This window comes from Herpailurus yagouaroundi, unplaced genomic scaffold (assembly GCF_014898765.1).
Source record: "Herpailurus yagouaroundi ecotype Mexico unplaced genomic scaffold, PumYag 188, whole genome shotgun sequence".
Classification (NCBI taxonomy): domain Eukaryota; kingdom Metazoa; phylum Chordata; class Mammalia; order Carnivora; family Felidae; genus Herpailurus; species Herpailurus yagouaroundi.
Window position 1 is genome coordinate 36,259,846 of NW_024412419.1, and position 23,811 is coordinate 36,283,656.

At 43.9% G+C, this 23,811-nt stretch overlaps 2 protein-coding genes and 1 long non-coding RNA gene across 15 annotated transcripts in view; 1 reads left to right on the top strand and 2 right to left on the bottom strand.

Moving 5' to 3' along the window:
• ZNF2 (zinc finger protein 2) overlaps window positions 1–3,533 on the bottom strand; it is a 46,278-nt gene extending 42,745 nt beyond the window's left edge. The window contains exon 1 of the mRNA XM_040496681.1: window positions 3,388–3,533. The gene's annotated coding sequence lies outside the window, so the exon portion shown is untranslated. The remainder of the gene's footprint in view (window positions 1–3,387) is intronic.
• On the top strand, window positions 646–13,930 carry ZNF514 (zinc finger protein 514). 9 transcript variants are annotated; one of them, XM_040496686.1, is made up of 6 exons: window positions 646–837; window positions 1,082–1,249; window positions 2,721–2,809; window positions 7,831–7,957; window positions 8,296–8,379; window positions 11,227–13,930. In XM_040496686.1, the coding sequence occupies exons 2-6, from the start codon at window positions 1,231–1,233 to the stop codon at window positions 12,210–12,212; spliced, it is 1,305 nt and encodes a 434-aa protein (XP_040352620.1). In that variant the 5' UTR covers window positions 646–837; window positions 1,082–1,230; the 3' UTR covers window positions 12,213–13,930. The 9 variants fall into 9 exon arrangements, with proteins under 9 accessions (XP_040352620.1, XP_040352621.1, XP_040352622.1 ...); XM_040496687.1 differs by having other exon boundaries at window positions 646–830; XM_040496688.1 differs by having other exon boundaries at window positions 646–770.
• LOC121044424 (uncharacterized) lies at window positions 3,588–23,740 on the bottom strand. 5 transcript variants are annotated; one of them, XR_005797296.1, is made up of 4 exons: window positions 23,558–23,740; window positions 9,173–9,356; window positions 4,758–4,846; window positions 3,588–3,631 (listed from the first exon to the last, which is right to left on the bottom strand). It is a non-coding gene; the product is annotated as an uncharacterized LOC121044424 (long non-coding RNA). The 5 variants fall into 5 exon arrangements; XR_005797297.1 differs by having other exon boundaries at window positions 3,589–3,631; window positions 4,754–4,846; XR_005797295.1 differs by lacking the exon at window positions 3,588–3,631 and adding an exon at window positions 3,960–4,066 and having other exon boundaries at window positions 4,754–4,846; window positions 23,630–23,740.
• Between the last annotated feature and the right edge of the window lie 71 nt (window positions 23,741–23,811).

The following is a 23,811-nucleotide window of genomic DNA, read 5'->3' on the forward strand; positions in this document are numbered from 1 at the left end:
TGGAATGGGAGAAACGTTTGACTACAAAGGAGCAGGAAAAGGGAATATTGGGGGGTGATGCGCAAATATTTCTTTCAGGTCCTTAATGATACTCTTTGTGGAGCAGGAAGGAGTCCATAGTCCTTTCTTCACTGACCCTTCACTGAATTCAAAACTTGGGGTCGTGAGGGAAAGGCGGAGAAACACGGGATGGCCTATAGAATAGCAGTTAGTAGTTAATGAGACATGGGTATCTCCTGGGCGCCCTGTAAGAAATACGCCCAGAGAGCCTCCTGGAAATCCTTACTCCGTAGATTCAGGGTAGGACCCACGTTTCTCTTTTTAACAAAAAAGAGTGGTGGCTTCTGGTTGGAGAGCCCCAAACCCGGCGATCGCGTCTAAGGTGGGAGTTGCTCCCAGGTCCCAGCCGGCGCTGGGAGCCGGCTGGGGGAATCCTCCACTCACGTCAGCGACGCACAGAGAAGCTTCCACGAGACGCCAGCAACCTCACGCCGCTCAATTCTCTCCGGCCTCCAGGGCGCAGGCGCCGGTCGCCCCGCCCCGCACGCACGATTGATTCCTCCTTGCGCGGTGGCCCGTCTGCGCAGGCTCGGGACTTATCTTGGGAGGAGGGGCCGGGGAAGGGGTGGGGTTTGTTCTTTGTGGGTTCGGAGACTTCGGGGCCGCCGGCCTGTTGCGAGCGCTGCGCGCCAGCCCGTGACATTGTTGGAAGTGTCCCTCCGCGAAGGGCTGTGGGGCCTGGAGCTAGGAGATCGAGTTGCAGTGTCCCCGTGAGGCTCTCTTTTGAATCCCTGCTAGCTCCGGGCCGCGGAGGCGCACTGGGTACCGAGGTAGCAGGTGTGGCTACGAACGTATCTCTTGGTGGTGTGGTAGTCATCATGGGTGTGGGTCTGCGGTGAAACTGGGGTCCAGAGTCCGGTCCCGAGGAGCAAGGCGACGGAGCGAAGCCAGGGGGCCCAGGCCCGGCTCGTGAGGGGTCTGAGAGCGCGCCTGAAAGCAGAGGAACCGCACCACCCCGGGCGGTAGCGCTACGCGCTCGGACAGGAGTCTGGGTTTGACTGCCCTGTTCTGGGCCTTGCAGGTCGCCTGGGCGTCACTGCGCGGAGTGGGAATGCCCGATGTCACCTAGCTTGCTCCCTGCTCTCTGAGCCGTAAGGGAGGACCGCAGGGCTGCGGCTGCAGGACAGACATTTGGACCTCGTGAAAGGACGTCGCCGCTTAGCCCCAGCTATGGACTCCACAGCATCAGGTTTGGCTCTCGAGGGTGGAGAGGGCCAGAAGCCCTTCTGGGGAGTTAGTCGCGGGCCAAGGAGGAGGACGACCTTAGGAAGAGGCCGAGGAATCCAAGGAAGGGGCAGAGCCTGTAACCGCCTTCCCTGTGGCATTTCCTAATTATCCAAGCCCAGGAGCGTGAAGTCTCCGTATCCAGACACCATGGTAGAGGTGGAGGGGATGGCCGCGGAAGACTTCCCAAAAGCCAGAGGAGAGCGGGGAGGGCTCTCCTGTGTGGGAGGGAGAGGGTAAAGAATAAACAAACCTGTGAAGGAGTGGCCTTGGCCAGGGATCAGAGGGCAGTGGGGCCATTTAGAGCCTTGCCACCATTTCCTTTATTGCTTCATTAAGTAATAAGATTCCTCCAGCCTTTCTAGCTCAACTGTGTAGAAGATTAGCAGTATACATGGGGGGTACTTCCTGTAGTCACCTCTTCACTACTTGTTGGGGACAAGGCAATCCAGGTGACCCATGAGTTTTTAAGCCATTTCTTTCTATGTTTAAAATCTCCTGTCCTTCACCAAGTGGGCATTTTAACTTTTCGTTCTTCAGTGCACATGCTCAAGGTCACAAGACTGGCCAGTGGCAGAACTGGGCCGAATCTCTGGGACTACCACCCCCTCTGTATTCCTTTATGCCTTGTATTCTGTAGACTAGAGCACAGGAATCATCTCAAACTCTTTAGAAATGCAGACTCTCAGGTCCTACCCCACATACACTGAATCAGAGTCTGTTTAACAAGATCCCCCAGAATCCATACACACATTAACGTTTGAGATGTGCTGACCTATGCCATACCATGCTGCCTGCCATTTCCATGCTTTTGTTGTTGTTAGCTATGATAACTTCTTTGGCATGGTTGCAGCTAGTGTTTTGTTTGTTTTCAGGCTTTGAAAATAGTATGATATAAAAACCCTATTATAGCGGGACTTAAAAAGTATGGCTGCAGAGACCTATGCTTGGGAACTTCTCAGGGAGAACTGACCTTTGAGCTGGGGTCCCAAGGATGAGGGGAAAGGTGTAACTTCTTTCCCTTAGAGTGTATATATTTCTTGGCCTTGCCCTGGGCCTTGTTTTGTGTTCTTAATCTCATACCATAGGCTATATTTAAAGTTCCTTGAAAGTCTTCTCCATGTTGATATTTTTAAAAGGCCTAGTAGAGGAGATGCCCAGTAAGTAACTCTCCAGTGGAGTGGCTGGAATTTGGTGATACTTCAGTTACCTGAAGCCTGCTGTGGCCTTTGGACAGGAGAGGTGGGGGAGGGCTTGTGCAATTCTGTCTCCTGTAGGATAGCTAGAGGCTGCCCGTCAGCTCCCTTTGACCCAGCTCTGTCCCCAGAACCACTGAGGTGACATGCTGACTCTTCAGGGGTTTCCAGCTTGGGGAATCTGGGAGCTGCAAAGGCCATAAGGGTTAGCCTTCCTTATGGCTCCTTTTACCTTCTTAGTTCTCCCTTCTCAGGACCCTGCTCTTTCTCCAGAGAGATACCCAGGAGAAAAGGGAACAGCCAGTTTATTCCTGAAAGCCAGGCCCCAGGTGAGTTGGGGTTCTCTTCATTATTCCTCAAATGATTGAACTATAATGTATTCGCCTCCTTTTCTCTGGAGCCTCTTTGTTCGCTCAAGGGAACTGACCCCAATTCCTGCTCTGCTGGAGGCTGAACCCATCAAGGTGGATGCTGGCCTCCCTGTCCCTTTCTAGGGCCCCCTCCTTTCTGCTCAGTATGTACTCACACAGATCTTTTGGTTTATTTCTGTCATGAGCACTGCAGTGAGTACCAAGTAATGGAGGGAGCCCTGAACTTGAAGGAGTGTCACTACCACAGAAAGGGGCGGGGGGGGAGACTCTGGTACCCAGGACGCAGCCCCAGTCACAGTAAGGTTGTGCATGGTTTGATGACAGATGGACGTGGCACAGATAGGCCTTTCCATCAGGGTGTAGTAAAACAACAATGAGCCTGGCGAGGTTCGGTAAGGCTCATGGAGAAAAGGGGGCAAGGACATTCGGAGGGTATGGACAGGTGGGGAGGCCGTTTGAGGCTATGTGCCTGTTCAGATGTTATCTTCCTGGATTAGTGAGAAGATAGACTTAACTTACCTGGCTGGAACACTCACCTAACTTCTCTATGCATTGGGTTTGCAGTTGTGAAATGAGGATGGTAATCATGTTAATGATAATGGTGGGGCGCCTGGGTGGCTCAGTCGGTCAAGTGTCCAACTTCAGCTCAGGTCATGGTCTCATGGTTTGTGAGTTCGAGCCCCACGTCGGGCTCTGTGCTGACAGCTCAGAGCCTGGAGTCTGTTTCGGATTCTGTGTCTTCCTCTCTGCTCCTCCCCTGCTCACGCTTTGTCTCTCTCTCTCAAAAATAAATAAACATTAAAAAAGTTTTTTTAAATCATGTTAATGATCATGGTGAAAATAGTAATAGCCATTATGTACTGAGAACCAAATATGTATCAGGAGCCGTTCTACACAATTTACTTACACTAACTCATTTCATCTTTCAAACATTCTTATTTTGAAGAATGGCAACTGAGGCACAGAGAGGTAACTGAGAAAAGCAAGAGAGATAAAGTCACTTGTTCGTGGTTCTCTAGCACATAAGGAAGGCATCCTAGTTTCAGATCCAGGTTGTCTGGCTCTAAGATCTTAACCACTCAATAACGCAGTTATCTCATATCATTGCTGGAGTCTTCTGGTAAATGGTAATTCCTAGTCAGCTTCGGTTGTGAGGGGGTAAACAGGGTAATGGTGACCGACTCCAGAATTGGATTCAGGTTTGGCTATAGTAGGCTGGATGTGGAGAAAATCAAGTGGAAGGCTGTGGATGCCAGGCTGCCTCATTTCCTAGCAGCCAACATGGTAGTTTTGTGTATTGTAGCCTAATGATAGACATTTGTATTTAATTTTCTACCCAGTGGGGGAAACCCCCACCAATAGAGGATTCTCACAGATAACTAGTAGGATAATAAATCGAGTTTCAACCTCTTTGGCCTTAATGTACACCATTCAGAGGCATATCAGAGAGCTTAATCTAGGAATGTGGTAGGAACAATGGCCTGTAGATCTCAATGGCTCATAGTAACAAAGGTGTATTTCTTCTTTATGTTACGTATCACTAGTGGGCCAGCTCTGACTCCTCCACACCCTCTTTGCTCTGGGATTCATGCTGAAAGATCAAGTCTGCTCTGGGATGTTGTTATGTGGCAGGGAAAAGTACAGTGTCAGAACCAGGAGGCGGTTCTTCTGGCTTCTGCCCACAACTCATTGGCCGAAGCAAGTCATGTGGCCAAGCCTAATGTCAGTGAGGTGGGAAGTATAAATAGGCCTTCCATAGTGTGGGGCATCAGGGGAGGGGCAGTGAATACTTTGAACAAATAATTAGTCTGCCACTGTCTGTTTTCTTACAAATATTCACTTCCCTCCCTCCACACACAATCTCTCCCCAAGAGAGATAACCCAAAACCTCTATTTAGTTACCTACTAAGAGCATTAAGATCAAAGTCTTGGATGGTGTGATGGCCTCAACATCAGGTCTGGATGTTTTTCCTCCGGATCTGGAGACCTCTGAACCTATGATGTAAAAGGACAAATTGCCTGAATCCATATATCCAATACAGTGGAATAATGCAGACAGGATAACCACAAGATAACCACAATTAGGAGTCCGGGAAGGGGTAGCATGGGAGGAGCCCAGCAATCTCAGGTCTGCAGCAGCTATGAAATTCCTCTGGGCAGACTTGGTGAGAAACGCTGACCTTGGGACCGGGAAGTCTTCTGGTTATGCCCTGCTTCTGCTACCTGGATGGAGCTCCTCAGGCCAGTGCTCTCCTTAGCTCTTGGCTCTGCCCCCAAGTTCCTTCTGCAGTACCCTCCTTGGTCACCTATGAAATGATATTGGAGAATAAACTCACTTGAGGGCTAAGCAACTTTTTCATCCTCCTTGAATAAATTGATGGCCCAAGGACTTTTTCAAGTCATGAACATTCGCTGTAACTCTTGAAAAGGTCATCAGCTTTGTATGTATTTGTTTTCTGTCACTTCCATGTGTCAGCTATTTTACCCACAGTTCTTTTTTGTGGAACTCTTGGGGGTTTTCTTGAGAAAGCCATTCCTTTAGTCACTAAGCACTTCAGCTGCCCTGAAAGGATTTACTGGGAGCCATCTGAAATTATTCAGAGGTTTAAACCAAAGGTTTGGCGACCACACTCTTTGGTCCTTCCATTAGGTTGTTAACCATCCTTTGTCATGTAAAAGCCTTATCTATATTGTCCTTGACCAACTGGGAACCAGAATTGGTTAAATCTCCAACTCTGTAAGTTTACAATTTCCGGATCCTTTCTTTTGCCTTCCGTTTTTATTTTGCAAACTAGCCAACTCTTGAGCTCATTTCTTTTTCTTGAGATATTTTGTCAACTTCTGCCAATAACAACCACCTCACAACTACTGATGTTCCAGCCTCTTCTCACAGCACCACAAATTCATTCTTACATTGTTCGTCTTTCCAGTTATTGCAGACAACTGTTTTAGCACACAGTTCACCACCAAATTACATGGGTTGCCATAGCATCAATAACTTTCTTTACTTCTGGCTCTAAGCCAAAGTCACATATTTTAGGCTTTTTGTGATGGCAGAACCCTGCTTTAAGTACTAGTTTTTTTTTTGTTTTTTTTTTTTTTTAATGAGTCAGTTTAGGCTAGTTATGCTATGTTAAGAACAGCAAAACTTCAAAGACTTCTATCATCAAAGGTTTATTTTTTGCCTGTATTACATGTTTCACATTCTGTTTGTGAAAAGCAGATTATTTGACTACACTTAGGTCAGTGGAACAGGAAATTCAGTCCTACAGGGAGAGCCAGTGAATATTTTGAATAAATAATATAACCTATCAAAAGGGGTTATTAGAAGTGAGTTTTCCATATCTGATTATTTTGGACTGACTTATGTTAATGTAAAATTTTTACTTTGACTTATTCTATGGAATCAATGTCTAAATGGGATTTCTAAACATATTTTGGGAAAAGTATAGGAGTTTATGCTACATTTATCTGCATTTTAGTTCATGGTATGTGAATCATCATACAGTGTAAGTCAAATGGGAGGTTATCTCGTTGCTGTTTAGAGGGTGACAGGATACTTCTGGTTGGGACCCACAGAGTGTTTGCCCCTTGTGGAGACCTGGGATCCAGGGTCTGTCAATTTTGCACATTCAGGAATTGAATGAATAGGAATAGAAAAGTGATTAGGCTTTGGGGGAGAGGATTCATGTTAATCAAACTCATAAAAGACTTAACGATTCATTATAAGGCTACTTGGTACACTATCACTGAACTGTGTGCTGGGGTGGGATGGGGGTAAATTATTATAAATCCCAAATTATTTGATTTGGATTTAGTGAAAATTGTCATTAAAATCATAGGTCACAAGTTTCAAAAATAGAAGACTATTGATACTAGTGCGTTTGAGAATGCAAAGCGTATAGCCTGTTATTTCTAGTTGATTCGAATTAAGTGCAACTAAGTTGAGAGTAGAACTTGTAGAAAATGAAGGAAATGGATTACATTTGTCTCCCTAAGCAGAATGTCTCTGTAGGGCTGATTTTCTTGAGACCCTGATTATATTTCCCTTTTTTTTTTTAAACTTGTTTTATTTTTTATTTTTTTTTAAATTTACATCCAAATTAGTTAGCATATGGTGCAACAATGATTTCAGGAGTAGATTCCTTCGTGCCCCTTACCCATTTAGCCCATCCCCCCTCCCACAGCCCCTCCAGTAACCCTCTGTTCTCCATATTTATGAGTCTCTTCTGTTTTGTCCCCCTCCCTGTTTTTATATTATTTTCGTTTCCCTTCCCTTATGTTCATCTGTTTTGTCTCTTAAAGTCCTCATAGGAGTGAAGTCATATATTTGTCTTTCTCTGACTGACTAATTTCACTTAGCATAATACCCTCCAGTTCCATCCACGTAGTTGCAAATGGCAAGATTTCATTCTGATTGCCGAGTGATACTCCATTGTATATATATATACCACCTCTTTATCCATTCATCCATCGATGGACACTTGGGCTCTTTCTGTACTTTGGCTATTGTTGATAGTGCTGCTATAAACATGGGGGTGCATGTGCCCCTTTGAAACAGCACTCCTGTATCCCTTGGATAAATGCCTAGCAGTGCAATTGCTGGGTTGTAGGGTAGTTGTATTTTTAGTTTTTTGAGGAACCTTCATACTGTTTTCCAGAGTGGCTGCACCAGCTTGCATTCCCACCAACAATGCAAAAGAGATCCTCTTTCTGACCCTGATTATATTTCTAAGCAGTGTGACTAAAGTATTGACAAGAGTGGACACTTACTACTTCCAAGTAGTAAGGAAGATACGTTTCCTGAAGCAGCTTAAAATATTTTTGAGATGACAAAATCCCAAACTGGGCATTGGGATAGCTAGGAATTCGTGGAATCCCTTCTACATCCTAAGGTTCTACTCAGACGCTCATCCTCTCTTCTTCCTGGGGCTGTTAGTGTGCTCCCTAAGGATACAGCAGTGTCTTCTGTGTTTCAGGACCTGATGACATTCAAGGATGTGGCTGTGGAATTCACCCAGTGGGAATGGGGGCAGCTGGATCCTGCTCAGAAGGACCTGTACAGGGAAGTGATGCTGGAGAACTTCAAGAACTTGGCCTCTCTGGGTGAGCTCAGCTCCTCCAAAGCCTAAAGCCTGCCCATCAGGCCTGCCATCTTTATTTCATTGTTGTTTAAAAGCTTGGGGTTTCTAGGCCTGTTGGCTGAGTTTTGCCCTGGGGTTCTGGAATCAGACATTTACATTTTCTCTGGAGTCCTCATTCTTCATTTGTAGGAAAAGTCTTGCTCGCTATGAAACCATAATAAGTTTCATGATTCTGCTCCTAATATTTTACAATGCCTATTTGTAGGCTTTCCACACCTATTTCTCCCCCAGAAAGACCTAGGGCTAAAGCCTTGGCCTCTAACATACCCAGTCATGATCCTTTTCTTTCTCTACCATCAGGGCTTCCAGTATCTAAACCATATGTGATCTGCCAGTTGGAGGAAGGGGAAGAGCCCTGTGTGGTAGAGGGAGAAATCTCAACAGGTGAGTGAGTGAGACCTAAGCAGCATCACACGTAATAAGGATCAGCCCTGGGTAGGAAGTTGCCCTGAAACCTTGGTTAGGGGACCATCTTCTGAGAGGTGAGGCTACTTGTCAGAAGCCCTCTACCCACTACAGTATTTTGAAAAATCTTTTTAATGTTTATTTATTTTTGAGAGACAGAGTGCAAGTGGGGGAGGGGCAGAGAGAGAGGGAGACACAGAATCTGAAGCAGTCTCCAGGCTCTGAGCCGTCAGCACAGAGCCCGACACAGGGTTTGAACTCATGAGCTGTGAGATCACGACCTGAGCTGAAGTTTGACACTTAACCGACTGAGCCACCAGGCACCCCAACAGTATTTTGAATACTATTAGGCTTTTGTAATTATCTCAAGTGTCAGAAGAAGAGATGTTCATTTTCTTCTCTAGCACTTAAGCTGATTTTGGTACCCATCTCTGCCCGCCCCTTCTGAATTCTTAGTGCCACTCAGTATCGCTACATGTCACATGATCAATGTTGGATGGACTCTAAGGGTCAACAGTTGTAAATGGCCAGACTGTCTTATATCAGCAGGGTTAAGGGAGTTACTAAGAGACCAGACAGAACAGTTGAGTGGCCTAGAAACTAAAGGGTTACAGGCAAGGGCAGATGGATGATGTCAAGAAGATCAAGGTGAGGACACTGAGCTTCAACAGAGGTGGTTCCAGAAACAAAGACTACTCCTTGCCATCTGTTGATGTCATCTCTTTGAGACCATGTATTCCTAGGTGACTTGAGAGTACCTGATAGGCCTCACCTCTTGGAGCAGAATTCTGGACTCCGAGCTCTTCTTCTTGCCATGTGTAGCCCAAGCATACTGGAGAAAGGTGACAGTCTATGCCAATGTTCATCTCTGAGGCAGAATCACAGCCCTGGGTCAGAGGTAAAGCTCAGGAAAGAAGTCCTCAAATCCCAAGGCACAGGTTGGGACTCATAGGAGCCTAGAATAGAGGACAGAGAGGGAAGTTGCTGATCTCTCCTATATTAGTCTTTTCTTAATCTTTTTTTTTAAAAGTTTATTTATTTTGAGAGAGAGAGAGAGAGAGAGAGAGCGAGCATGTGCGTGTGCAAGTTGGGGAGGGACAGAGAGAGAGAGGGAAAGAGAGAATCCCAAGCAGGCTCCCCACCAACAGCACAGATCCCAATGTGGGGCTCAATCTCATGAACCATGAGATCATGACCTGAGCCAAAATCAAGAGTTGGATGGTTAACCGACTGAGCCACCCAGGTGCTCCTTTCTTGTTCTTTTTCTGATTGGGAGCAAGGGTCTGACATCTGGATCTGGTCTCAAGATAAATATCTGTCCATTTACAGTGCTCTACAAATATGGCTGTGCTTCAGAATCTCTCAGGGAACTTGTTGAAACATCTAGATCCCCAGGGGTCACACAAGACCCACTGACTCAGAATCTAGCCTTTGGGAGCACTGGCGTCACTAGTCATTTACCTTTTCAGATACTTTATTATTATTGTATTCATTTTCTATTGTTGCTGAAACAAATTGCCACAAACTTAAAGACTTTAAACTTATTAGTTTAGACTTTAGACTTATTATTTAGTAGTTCATAGGTCAGAAGTCTGGCATGGGTCTCACACAAGATGTCAGCAGAGGTGTTCCTTTCTGGAGTGGCTAGGGTAGAATCTGCTTTCTGGTTATTTGAGTTGTTAGCAGAACCAGTTTCTTGCAGTTGTGAAACCGAGATCCTTGTTTTCTTGCTGGCTATAAACTGAGGAATGGTAACAGCTTCTAGAGACTGCTACATCCCTTGGCTCTTGGTGCCCTTTCTCCACCATCAAAGACAGAAATGGTGGGCTGAATCCTTCTCACACCACATCTCTCTGACCCAGCCATGAAATGCTCTCTGATTTGAAGGATGTGGGTGATTACATTGGTCCTGTCTGAATAATCCAGGATAATCTCCCCATCTAAAGGTTTGGGCCCTTAATCACACCCGCAAAGTCCCTTTAGCCATGTAAGGCATTTTTTTCTTCTTGTGCCATGTAAGGCACATATTTACAAGTTCTTGGGATTAGGGCATGGATGACTTTGAGGGAGAATTAATCTTCCTGTCACAATTATATATAGTAATATAAACTGAAGTGCTGAGGGGACCTTGTGAGGGCATCTTCCTACCCTCTTCTCATCTTTACGATCTTTGGACTTACCTTGTGTACTGGAATCCAAACACTATTTTTTCAGGTTTTCCTAATCTGCATTCACTTGCTTATCACTTATTCTTGGTAACTCCAAAACCTCAGACATATACCATTCTTGAAGGAAACTGTACACGTCTCAGATGATATTATTATTATTATTATTATCATCATCATTATTTGAGGTGAAAGAATTCACCTGAGGCAGACAAAGAGATAGAAGTTTATTGAATACACTGCAAGGAAGCAGTGGGCAGGACAGCAAAGGAGAGGCGACAGCAAAGGAGAGGCTGTCTGCCTCAGATATTATTTTATTTTATTGTATTGTATTTTTTAATTTTTTTTAACGTTTTATTTATTTTTTTGAGACAGAGAGAGACAGAGCATGAATGGGGGAGGGGCAGAGAGAGAGGGAGACACAGAATCGGAAGCAGGCTCCAGGCTCTGAGCCATCAGCCCAGAGCCGGACACAGGGCTCGAACTCACGGACCGCGAGATCGTGACCTGGCTGAAGTCGGACGCTTAACCGACTGCGCCACCCAGGCGCCCCTCAGATATTATTTTAAAGCTTCATGATCTTACATCCATTATAGGATTTTACTTCCTCTTTGCCCATGGAACAGTTAATACAAGCATGTCTCTTTTTTCCCCCACCCAGACTGGGAGAAAAGGCCTAAAGCCAAGGAATCAAGACTAAATCAGGATATTTCCAAAGAGGAATTATTCCCCATAGCATCAGTAGAAAAACACATCAGAGATGAACTCTCCTTCTGCAAACTGAAAGCAATTTGTGGTTGTGATGACCAGTTAGAGATACATCCAAAAAAACTGGAGAGACATCCGAAAGAAATGTCAGTCACTCACAAATCTACTACCACCCTTAGGATAGATCGTGAATGGAGTGATTTTGGGAGAAGTTTAGACTTAAGATCAGTCCTTTTTAACCAACACAATGTTCCCATAGGAGAAGGATCTTATAAATCGGACACAGAATTCAGACAGACTTCAGGAAGAAGTAACTCCCGGAGAACCCATCCAGGGAAGAAGCCTTGTAAATGTAATGAATGTGGGAAGTCTTTCCATTTCCAGTCAGAACTTAGGCGCCATCAGAGATGTCACACTGGAGAAAAGCCCTATGAATGCAGTGAATGTGGGAGAGCCTTTGGTCATATTTCATCCCTTATTAAACATCAGAGAACTCATACTGGAGAAAAGCCCTATGAATGCAGCGAGTGTGGGAGAGCCTTCAGCCAGAGTTCATCTCTTGTTCTACATTATAGATTTCATACTGGAGAGAAACCTTACAAATGTAATGAATGTGGAAGAGCCTTTGGTCATACTTCATCCCTTATTAAACACCAGAGAACTCATACTGGAGAAAAGCCCTATGAATGCAGGGAATGTGGGAGAACCTTCAGCCAGAGTTCATCTCTCATTGTACATTATAGATTTCATACTGGAGAGAAACCTTACAAATGTAATAAATGCGGGAGAGCCTTCAGCCAGAGTTCATCTCTCACTCAACATTATAGATTTCATACTGGAGAGAAACCCTACAAATGTAATGAATGTGGGAGAGCCTTTGCTCATACTGCATCCCTTATTAAGCATCAGAAAAGTCATGCTGGAAAAAAGGCTGTATGAATTCAGTGAACGTAGGAAGGCTTTCAGCTGGAGTACATACATGATTCACATTACACACATTGGCGAGAGCTCCTATAAGTGTAACGTATGTGCGACGACTTGGTTGGAAGACATCTTATTTAACATCAGACAGTACACGCTAAAGAGACGCTCTGTCAATGTTAAGAGAGAAGCTGGGCTTTGAATCACACTATCAAACAGCAGAGAATCCATCCTAGTGAGAAACCAAGTATGTGTGATGGATTTGGAAAGGCTTTCGTCAGAGGATACCCATTATTCAACGTCAAGACAGTTTCTACTGGCCAGAAGCCTTATCCATGCAATGAATATGGCACAGCTTTCAGTCACATATTGTTCCATCAATCAATCAGCCAACCAGTAAGTAAATAAATATCAGATAACTCATACGGGAGAGCAACTACAAGTGTGGTAAAAGCCATCTGTAATACTTCTTCCTTTACTAAGCAGCAAGAACACACATAAAAGGGAAGCCCCCTGAAAGCAGTAAATGTGGGAAGGTCTATCAGAGCTCATCTCTTCAAAAGAATCAGAGAATCATTCTTGAGAAAAACACTATGGAAATGGTGAATGTGGGAGTGCCTTTAGCCAAACCTCTTTCCTTTATAAACATCAGTGAACTCACCCTACTAGTTAGAAATCCTGGGAATGCAATGCATGTGGAAAAGCCTGTGGCAGATTTTCCACCCATTCTGCACATCAGGGAATGTGTACTAGAGTGACTCTTTGAATTTGGTGAAACTAGGAAAACCCACTAGTATAGTTCAGGCCTCAGCATACATTAAGGCTTCACTCCGTAGAGAAACCTGGGAACTTAATGGATGCGGGGAAAATTCCTTTCAGACTTGAGATTCATAAAACAAGAGCTGAAAGGAATCTGAGAAATCACCTAGTCTGGTGATTTTCTACCTGGTAGGGGCTCTTTATAACTGCAATGTGCTTTGCCTCCCCATTCGGAGAGCGGAGGGAGGTGTTACCATGTGGGCGAAGAGAATGGCGGCTGAGCGAGGTGGAGAGCCACCAGTGATTTAGCCCAACCATAGTTCAGAGCTAAGGAAACTGATCTTCTGGAAGTGCCATGCCCTGGGCTGGGCCTCGTTCCTTCTGGTTCCAGCTGTGGTTTTGAGATGGAGAGACTGAAGATCTTCCTGTACAAAACTCCCGTGCACTCATTACGCATTACCTTTCTCTAAGAGGCAATGGAGTGGTATTTTTAAAGTTTGAGCAAAAAGCAATTTTTGTTAGATCATTATGCTACTAGATTTGGGATTTTCAAAATAAAATAAAAAAATTTTAAACATTAAAATCATTAAATACGGGTATTGTATAAAAAGATCAAAACTTACAAAACATTATTCCAAGTGAAAGTAGCCAGATGCCAGATACCATGTATTGTATAGTTCCTTTTATAGGAAATGTCCAGAAATGGCAAGTCTTCAGAGGCAAAGTACATTCCTGATTTCCTGGTGCTGGGAGAGGTAATTGGGAGTGAATGCAAATGTTACAAGGAATCTTATTGGAGTGATGCAAATGTCCTAAAACTGGACTATGGTGACAGTCGAACAATTTGGTAAATTTACTAAAAATCATTGAATCGTGCACAGAATATGGGTGAAATTTATGGTATATAAAATACACCTGAATAAAAATTGTTTTTTAAAAATCTCAAATATACAAATACACCAACTATTGCTAAACTACTTTTCCTGTCTTGTCTGTTACTTCGGTGTGTCTGTGTGTGTTTATTTTCTGAAATAGTTACCCCTAAGCTTACTGAGTCTCAAGTTCATATCATGTTGCCTCTGAAATTTGTATGGAAAAACCAAAAGCAGGAGCTGGCATAGACCAGAATAGTCTTGACTAAAAGATTAGCTTAAACTAAAAACAGTCCTTTAACCATTTTAAGTCCAGATTAGGAAGCTGAGCCCAGACATCAGGGGATCAGTTCAAAGTGGGTCCATGCAGACAGGCAGGACTAGGGGTCCAACAGGCTGGCTAAGACAGAGGGGTGCAGGCAGATAGGATGAACAGGAGGCATCTGGACAGCTGAGATCAGAATGCCAGTCTAGGAACCTAGAAATCATGGAAATTGCTTCCCAGAGAGCCAGGTTGCACAGGGAAGAAAGAGCAAATTTATTATATTAGTAATAGCTTAGTTTGCTCTATCTGTTCTCCCAATGCCCTTCTCTAACCCCAGCCTAAGTCCCTTTATATAACTGGATACCTGCGACTTTATAGCTGGCCTTTGCTTAACGTCTGTCCCTCCTGTGTATCTTTGCCATGTTAACCATTATCAGTGTGCACCCATTGCCTCATCTGAAAACCTTTGTGAAGAGGACATTTAATGCCAAACTGAGTGAGGATCTATCTTTACTCAGTTTGGCATTAAATGTCCTCTTTGCTCTGCCTTAACCTCCTGCTGCTCCTGACAGAACCTCTAGTACAGACAAACTACTTAGCTTGTCATACCTCAGACATGCCTCCACACTCCCCTGCCTGTTCCACCAGGCTGGGATGCCCCCTTCACTTATCTGAAGCCTGATAATTGGTCATAACCCTGTTCAAACACCCCCCTCCTCAGGGAAGAATTATCTTGAACATTGATGTGAAGTCATAGCTTACTGATTTGCAATTGTAAAAGCATTTGTGTTTGCTTAAGGTTTTTAAAAACAAAAAGTATCTTGTCTTGGGATAGTTCTTACTACTGTTTTGATCTATTTAAATTACTGGTTGTTTATCAGTTTCCCACTTTCTTGTCTCCTGAACCAGATTATCAGCTGCTTCAGGTAATTTCTCATACTTCCTCTCAAATGAGCAGACAGTAGGTAATTACTAACCATGTGTTAATTTGAAAAACTTGTATTACCCACTTTTTCTCACTGCTTCTGACTTTTAAAAAGTATTTTACTGTTCAGATATACCACATTAAAAATATTTATTTATTTATTTTAAGTGATCTCTACACCCAATGTGGGGCTTGAACTCAACGACCCTGTGATTAAGAGTCGCGTGCTCTTCTGACTGAGTCAGCCAGGTGCCCCTGACTTCGCACTTTTGTACTAGATGAAAAACTCCTAGAAAACTACCAGTTAAATATTTTCTTCGAAAAATACAATGTTGCTTCCTGTAATTATTTTTCAATTCAAGTATAGATTGGCATTGTTCCATCTTTTGGAGGTGGGTTGGTATGTGTGTACATAAAAACTCATTGCTATTTTGTAGCACTACAGTGATTTAACACACCAACTACCCAGAATCAGGCCAAACTTCACAGGTTAAAGACACAGTACTCCACAAGACTGTTCCACTTCAGCCATAAATTTGGGGGTCCCTAGGCTACTCTTCTGACCAGCTGGCTACAAATTTGGGAGTTGCCACACTTTTTAGGCTTGATAATTCTCTAGAGCAAATCTCAGGACTCTGGAAAGGGCTATATTATGATAACTTTATTATAGCAAAAAGATACAAATCAAAAGCACCCTAAGGAAGAGGCACATAGATTGAGGTCTGGGAGCATCTCGATTGTGAGGCTTTCTTCTTCCCCAGGAACACATCACCTGCGGGCATATGTGTAACTATGCAGAGTACTGCCAAGCAGGGAAGCTCGCCTGACCTTTGTTGTCCAAAGTCTTCACTGTGTTTCATTATGTTGTCATGGTTGGTTGACCACGCAGTTGAACTCAAGCTTCAGTGCCCCTTCCCTCCTTGGAGGTCGGGCTGATATCACATGGCTCAAAATTCCAATTCCAACCACAAGGTTGGTCTTTCTGACTTGGTCAGCCCTCACCCCTAATCATCTAATTAGCATAAACTAGGGGTAACTAAGAGTCCCCTCATTAGCATAAACTATCAGGTGTGGTCTCAAGACCCACTATGAATAACAAAGACACATCAGAAAATTCCAAGGATTGAGGGGTTACCTCCCAGGAAGCAGGGACAAAGACCAGCCAAGTTCTTTATGACACAAGCACACACATTCAAGTGGATGTGAAAACGTGAAAATGCTTCAATTCTTTTTTTCTCCCTTCATAAGTGTACTCTTTAATCCCCATCACCTATTTCCCCCATTCCCCCATCTCCCCCTCTAGTAACCACCAGTTTGTTCTCTACAGATAAGAGTCTGTTTTTTGGTTTCTCTTTTTTTCCCCCTTTGCTCATTTGTTTTTGTTTCTTAAATTCTACATGAGTGAGTTCATGTGGTATTTGTCTTTCTCTGACTTCTTTCTCTTAGTATTATATTCTCTAGCTCCATCTATGTTTTTGCAAATGGCAAGGTTTCATTCTTTTTTTATGGCTGAAAAATACATTGCACACACACACACACACACACACCCTGCATCTTCTTTATCCATCTATTGATGGGCTCTTGGGCTGCTTTCATAGTTTGGCTATTGTAAATAATGCTGCAATAAATAATGCATGTATCCCTTTTAATTAGTGTTTTGGGGGGGGCGGTAAATACCCAGTAGCGTGATTACTGATTATAGGGTAGTTCTATTTTTTTTTAAGTTTATTTATTTAGTTTGAGACAGAGAGCAAGGGAGAGCGAGTGGGGGGGAAGGACAGAGAGAGAGAGGGAGACAGAGAATCCCAAGCAGGGTCTGCAGTCGTGTAGAGCTGCAGTCATGTAGAGTCGTGTAGAGCTCGACTTGGGGCTTGATCCCACGTTTCACTGACTGAGCCACCCAGGTGCTCCTATTTTTAACTTGTTTGAGGAACCTCAATACTGTTTTCCACAGTGTCTCTGATATTATTTGGGGTCTAGGAGCAAACAGTCAGGAAAGAATTTTTGAGATGTTTTCACTGCAAAAAGGTGGTTTTACAAAGCATGGGGACAGGACCTGTGGGCAGAAAGAGCTGCACTGGGATTGTGCGGAGTTTTAGTAATGGACCTTCTCTCTTCTTCAATTCCCAAGGACTGTCCCTTGGAATGCCTTTAAAAAAAATTTTTTTTAATGTTTATTTATTTTTGAGATGGAGAGAGACAGAGCATGAACAGGGGAGGGTCAGAGAGAGGGAGACACAGAATCTGAAACAGGCTCCAGGCTCTGAGCTGTCAGCACAGAGCCCGACGCAGGGCTCAAACTCACAGACTGTGAGATCATGACCTGAGCCGAAGTTGGCCGCTTAACCAACTGAGCCACCCAGGCGCCCCCCCTTGGAATGCCTTTTAACCCACTGGGAACAATTTGTATTGCAAAATTTAAGAAAGGACTCATCCTATGGTGCCTGGGTGGCTCAGGTGGTTATGCATCCCACTCTTGGTTTCAGCTCAAATCATGATCTCACAATTCATGAGTTCAAGCCCCACATCAGGCTCTGTGCCGGCAGTGGGGATCCTGCTTGGGGTTCTCTCTGATCCCCTCTCTCAATCTCTCTGGAAGAAGAAAAAGAAATGACTCATCTTCTGTAACACTGCATGATCTCAGTATGACCTATCAGATCTCTCCTGCAGGAAATAGGCAAATGGATGGAGGTACACTATGTCCAGGCCTTCATGGCTCTAAATCAGGACCCAGACCTAAAGACCTCTTGCAGAATGTGTCTGGCCACTTAGCCAGGCCAATAAAGTCGCTCCTGACGTATTGGAAAATTTTCTAAATAGGCCTCCTTCTAAACCCAGGTTGCTGGAGGAAACAGAGGCCATTCCTAATTAAGGGGATGGTAACCCTCTCACTGTTCCCTCCTAATAGATGTGGGGGCTTCTTCTCATTCATTTCCCAGCTCCATGGCGATAATTAGAGCCAACTGTGATTAGTCTGCCTTGGGATGGGGACTTTAAGGAATATTCCTAGGCAGCTGCTGAAACTCCTTTTGTTTTGGGAAAGTACCTTGTATTCTCCAGCCCAACGTGGACTGCATATTTCTACTTTGGTGGAAAAAAGACAACCACAAAAATATGGTATCTGCTCACCTGTCTGAGCTGATGAGGTTTAGAACTGGGAACTCTCTTTCTCTGCCTTCTGGCAGCACATCACTTCTTCTCCCACTCCTCCCGTTTCTGCACCACCTTGGGTGTGGCCTACATAACTGGTTCCTAGAGCATCCTCTGGCCTTCAGCACCAATGGCTCCTCCTCCTCCCCTCGCTGTCCAGGAGCAAAGAGCACCCCTCAGACTTATCATTGCTCACTTTAGATATACCCCCTGGTGCCCCAAGTAAAACAAACAACAACCAAAACAAACAAACAAACAAACAAACAAACAAACCCAAAAAACTGACAATGGGGAACAAATCTTAAGTGGACCCGAGTGGAACATAATTCAATATTCAAAGTAATTGAAACTTTTATTCTACCAAGGATTACTGAAGGTTTAATAAGCTTGTGTTATCTCTGTTGCAATTTGTTAACAAAAAGATGACTTAAAATGATGGTTGGGGCACCTGGGTTGTCAGTTAAGTGTCCAACTCTTGATTTGGGCTCAGGTCATGATCCCAGGGTTATGGGATTGAGCCCTGCTTTGGGCTCCGTGCTGAGCATGGAACCTGCTTGGGATTCTCTACCCCCCACTCTTGTGCACGTGCTCTCTCTCTCAAAAAACAATGATGGCTAATTCTATTTCAAAGTTTTCATGGATAATTGTTAACTTTAAAGTTTTGCTTGGATGACAGATTGAATTAAGTTCATTGAACATCCTTCCTTAGAGATTCCTTGGAGATTTATGCTATCTCTAATATATAATTGAAAGTATATAATCAGCCATTCCTCATGACCCCGACGTAGCTCTTTCTGCCCATTGGTCCTGTCCCTGTGCTTTAATAAAATTACCTTTCTGCACCAAAGATGTCTCAATTCTTTCTTGACCTTTCACTCAGAACGTCTACATTTCCACATCATTTTGGTTCCCAACGTGGGGCCCAAGTCCTCTCATCTGGACTTTGAACCGTGGTGCAAACTTGGTGAGTACTTTCTCTTCTCTTCCTTTAACTTCAGGAGCTTTTCAAGGAGTATGGTTTTATTGGAATACTTTTATGTCAATTTCTCAGGCTGCAATGCTCTAGCCTGTGGCTACTCTATGAGGAGGGGAAAGCCTGTCTTTTGGCTGGAAATTAGTACCTTGGTCAGAATGGTAGTAAGACCCAGAAACTTGATGTCCTCTTTTTCATTGGATTTCTAGGTCTTTTCCAAATAGGAGAAAGTGCTAAAGCACTGACAACTGAACACAGGTTTCTGCTTTTGGCTTCTTACTGCAGAAAAATTAAGGATATTTGAGTCTGTTGGTAATACACTTTATGCTTAATTGATTCATAAATTTGCCATCTAAAGAATTCTGGTATAACAGTTCACAATTTGTTACTACTTAGTTTTCACTGGAGACTAAGGTTTCTAAGAGATCAAAATTCTGCTAAGTGTAATTAAGACTGATGAAAATAAAGGAAGCAACTCTGTATGTAGGAAAGCAGATGTGTAAGAAAGATATAAGGAATGGAAATACATTTTTGTTGAATTAAAAGAAAGTAATTTTGTCCATAACGAGACTAGTTGTTTGGAGAGAAATGGCTTGGGACAAAATCTAAATGCAAAGTAAAGTTGTAGAAGGTTTGTGAAGGAAATCTTGGGAAAGGAATTTTATGTGTGGTCAAGACAGACTAAGGTTGAAATGAATGGATTTTATTTTATTTTTTTATTTTTTGAGAGAGCAAGTGAACATGTAAGTGGGGGAGGGGGCGGAGGGAGACAGAGAGAGAATCTTGAGGAGGCTCCATGCTCATTGCAGAGCCTGATGCTAGGCTTGATCTCACGACCCTGGGATCATGACCTGAGCTGAAATCAAGAGTCAGATGCTCCATCAATTGACTAAGCCACCCGGGTGCCCCTGAAATGAATGGATTTTAAAAATACACTAGTATAAAATTAAAATTCTACTTCCAAAAGTGCCTGCTAGGGCAGGTGTCAAAGTGACTAGAGGTCTCCCTCAAATGAAATCTGCTGTTGATCACTGTCCTACCATAAAGGCCCTGTAGGAGGGATGCTAGCTTCCCCCTGCTTCCCTACTGTATCGTACAAATGGGTGCCGGTGAATGGACTGAAATATCATGCCATGCTGTGACAAACATCCCATTTTAAACCCATGGAAAACATTAGAAAAGATTTACAAGAGGAATTTATCCAATTTGGTAATTTAAGTAGTTAATAGAGGACATTGACAGAAAACCCTCAAGATAGAAATCCATCACGGTCTAAGCAGCTTTCCAACACAGGAAGTCTTTTATAGCCAATTTCCCTAGGAAACAGTCCCCAGTTGGGTTTTATTTTATTTATTTATTTTTTCAATTTTTATTTATTTTTGGGACAGAGAGAGACAGAGCATGAACGGGGGAGGGGCAGAGAGAGAGGGAGACACAGAATCGGAAACAGGCTCCAGGCTCTGAGCCATCAGCCCAGAGCCTGACGCGGGGCTTGAACTCACGGACCGCGAGATCGTGACCTGGCTGAAGTCGGACGCTTAACCGACTGCGCCACCCAGGCGCCCCGTCCCAGTTGGGTTTTAATTCAATTGGGTATGGGTTTTGGTGGGCTCCAAGCAGAGGTCTCACAGCCAGAAGAGGCTAGACCAGAGATGTGAAGGGGATCACATTAGACCAATGAGGAGGAAACCTCACACACGAGTCTTAAGATTGGCAAGCATGCTAGTGACTTAGGTGGCTGTCCCATGCCCAAGACAGACAACTTTGTATAAGGACAGGAATAAGGAGAGGTCTGTCGGCTCCAGACCCCCATCACTCTAAAACCTCATCACACAGACTCAGACATGACCAGACAGCTTTAAGGAACTAAGGCTGACTTTACGAAATATGGAGCCATAAAGCCCCTTGGAAATGTTGGCCTTATAGAGGCCAGCATTACATATTATAGAGTGCCCAGCAACTTTATCAGGTGAGTAAAGAAAGCCACTTTCTGGCAGGTGCAGGAACCTCAGGATGTTGGGGGGGTCTTCACGAAGAGGAATTTGCCCAAATCTATAGGTATTGCAGGCTTATCTGATGGCAAGTATGTGGCTTGGCTTCTGGCCTACAGAGGCTACTAATATTAGATTCATTATGAAAAGTTCCAGCAAAGCAGATTTTAAAAGGTCTGGATGGTCAATTGCTATTCTTACTGAGCTTATATAAATAATCCGGCTAAATTTGTTAAAATTGGTCTTGTTTTTCAAATGAATTAGTCTTGATTTGGCTATCTCTGGAAATATGGGTGGTTTTAGAGAGAAAAATTACGTTTCAATAACACATCTTGGTGGATGTTAAGTTCTAGTTGATTTTTGAATGTTTGTTGTTTGCCTAAGCTAGACAGCTTGAGGTAAACTTCAGAGAAATTGCCATCATAGCTCATGTATCAACAATCTTCTTGCTTGTTATTCTGTAGGGATAAAGAAGGACCCCATGGGCACATGATTTTTAAAAAATATTTTGAATGTTTACTTATTTTTGAGAGAGACAGAGTGTGAGTGGGGGAAGGGCAGAGAGAGAAGGAGACACAGAACCCGAAGCAGGTTCCAGGTTCTGAGCTATCAGCACATCTCCAGGCTCTGAGCGTCAGCACAGAGTCTGACATGGGGCTATAACCCACAAACCATAAGATCATGACCTGAGCCAAAGTCAGATGCCTAACCATGACTGAGGCGCCCTAGGCATATGATTATTTAAACAGCTGCAAAATAGGATGGATTCCTCAACAATTATATAACTCAACTATCACCTTGACTAATTCTGTGTGGCTGGGATGACAAAATTGTTCCTTAAAAGCCAGAGTGTATCCCACTCCATGGGGTTAATTATGGACTTGTGGAGATAATGGGTAACCCCACTTTCCTTATGCTATTAGATTGGATGATGCACTTGGGGCTCTACTTGTCTATTCTAAATCTTTTCTAATGTCTTGTCTACTCCTAGACAAGTCTCGCCTCACTTGTCAGTGATTCCTTGTAATTAAGATATTGTTAGGGCTAGACCTCAAAGAGCGCTTCTTGATGGTTTTATCCCTTACCCATATTTGTCCTAGGAACTACCTCTATTGATGTGAAATTGCAAACAGAGGCTTTAGCCAAGCATACAACAGCCCTCCTGGTGGAAGGAGCCTCAAAACTTACTGTGGGACAGTTCCTGATAGTAATGATTTCACATCAGGTCCGAAGTGTTTTAGAAACTAAAGGCCACCAATGAATGATGGGGGTGGGGGGTTCTTACTAAACGCCAGGCTATGCTTTTAGACACACCTGAAGTGGTCCTTAAGACCCACCAGACCGTAATCCCAGTTACTCTTATGCCTGGACCTGACCATCATACTTCTATAAAGCATAGCTGTTCAGAGGTTATTGATCTTGTTATTCTACCTGATCAGACTTAAAACATTCTCCTATTGATGATGCAGATGATGATTTACTGACCGCAGTAGTTTCATGAAAAGGGGGATATAAAAAGCTGGGGACACAACAGTCAGACTCAGACTGTTGAGGCCAAAGCACTCCCAGTAAATACATCTGCCCAAAAAGCAGAGTTAATAGCACTCACTCGTGCTTTACAATTGGCAAAGAGCCTCAAACGCATGGGGCAGTCTGGAGACAGAGAGACAGAGACAGAGACAGAGACAGAGACAGAGAGAGAGAGAGAGAGAGAGAGAGAAAGCTGTTATCAAATCATAATTCTCCTATTAAATATGGACCTGAAATAATAGCTGTCTTAGAGGCTGTGCATGAACCTAAAGAGGTGGCTGTAATTCACCTGGGAGGCATCAAAAGGGAGGGTCTATAGAATCTAAAGGAAATAACGGACTATGCAGCCAAGCAAGCTGCACAAAGTCTACAAATATTAAGTCTCAATACCAGTCCTAACACCAATAAAAGATACATCCCCAGTATCTTCAGATCAAGAAATTCACATAGCCCAGGAACGAGGATATTCAAAAAAGGCACAGGACTTGATTGTTAATAATGAGGGAGAAAGAACAGGTGAAGCAACAGTGTCAGTCTTAATTTCTGAACTCTAACTTGTCACTATTTTTGTTTTTCTGTGCTTGAAAATTTTTATACTAAATTTGAAAATCTGAGGTTGGCCTGAGCAGGAATACTAGCTTCTTACAAGAAGTCCGTGTCTTCTCTCCGTCTACATACTTGGGTAATGAGGGCAGGCCAAGATGGTATGAAGCCACGAGTGGGGCTCGTGAAAACCCGTAGCATAGGTCTAGGTTACGAGTGTGTGACCAAACGTTAGAATCAGAACACACAAATGCGTGTGAAGTCCAAGGTAACAGAAGTGCTTAAATAAATCTAACCAACTTCCAAGCTTCACTGAAGTTGGGTATGAACACTTTATACTCCTGGTCTTATTCACCTATTAGTTCTAAGCCTCTTGGAGACATCAGCCTTGGACCTTCACGTAGACCCTTTTCGCGCTCATCTGTACCTCGCACTTCTTGCTGCGAACCGCCCACAGCACCAACTCACTGCGCCGATGCGACCCGACGCCTTCTCGGTTGCGCCCCGACCGGCAGCCAGCCCAAGCCCCGCCCCCGGTCTTAATGCGAGGACCCTCAGCGGGGCTGTCCGCGGCGGCGCCGTACTCATTCTATCCTGTTGCCGGTGCAG

Excerpts from the sequence above, each read along its gene's own strand:
- ZNF514 (XM_040496685.1), top strand. Across the intron at positions 2,810-7,830 it reads TCCTGAAAGCCAGGCCCCAG|GACCTGATGACATTCAAGGA; the intron begins GTGAGTTGGGGT and ends TCTGTGTTTCAG. Across the intron at positions 8,380-11,226 it reads AGAGGGAGAAATCTCAACAG|ACTGGGAGAAAAGGCCTAAA; the intron begins GTGAGTGAGTGA and ends TCCCCCACCCAG.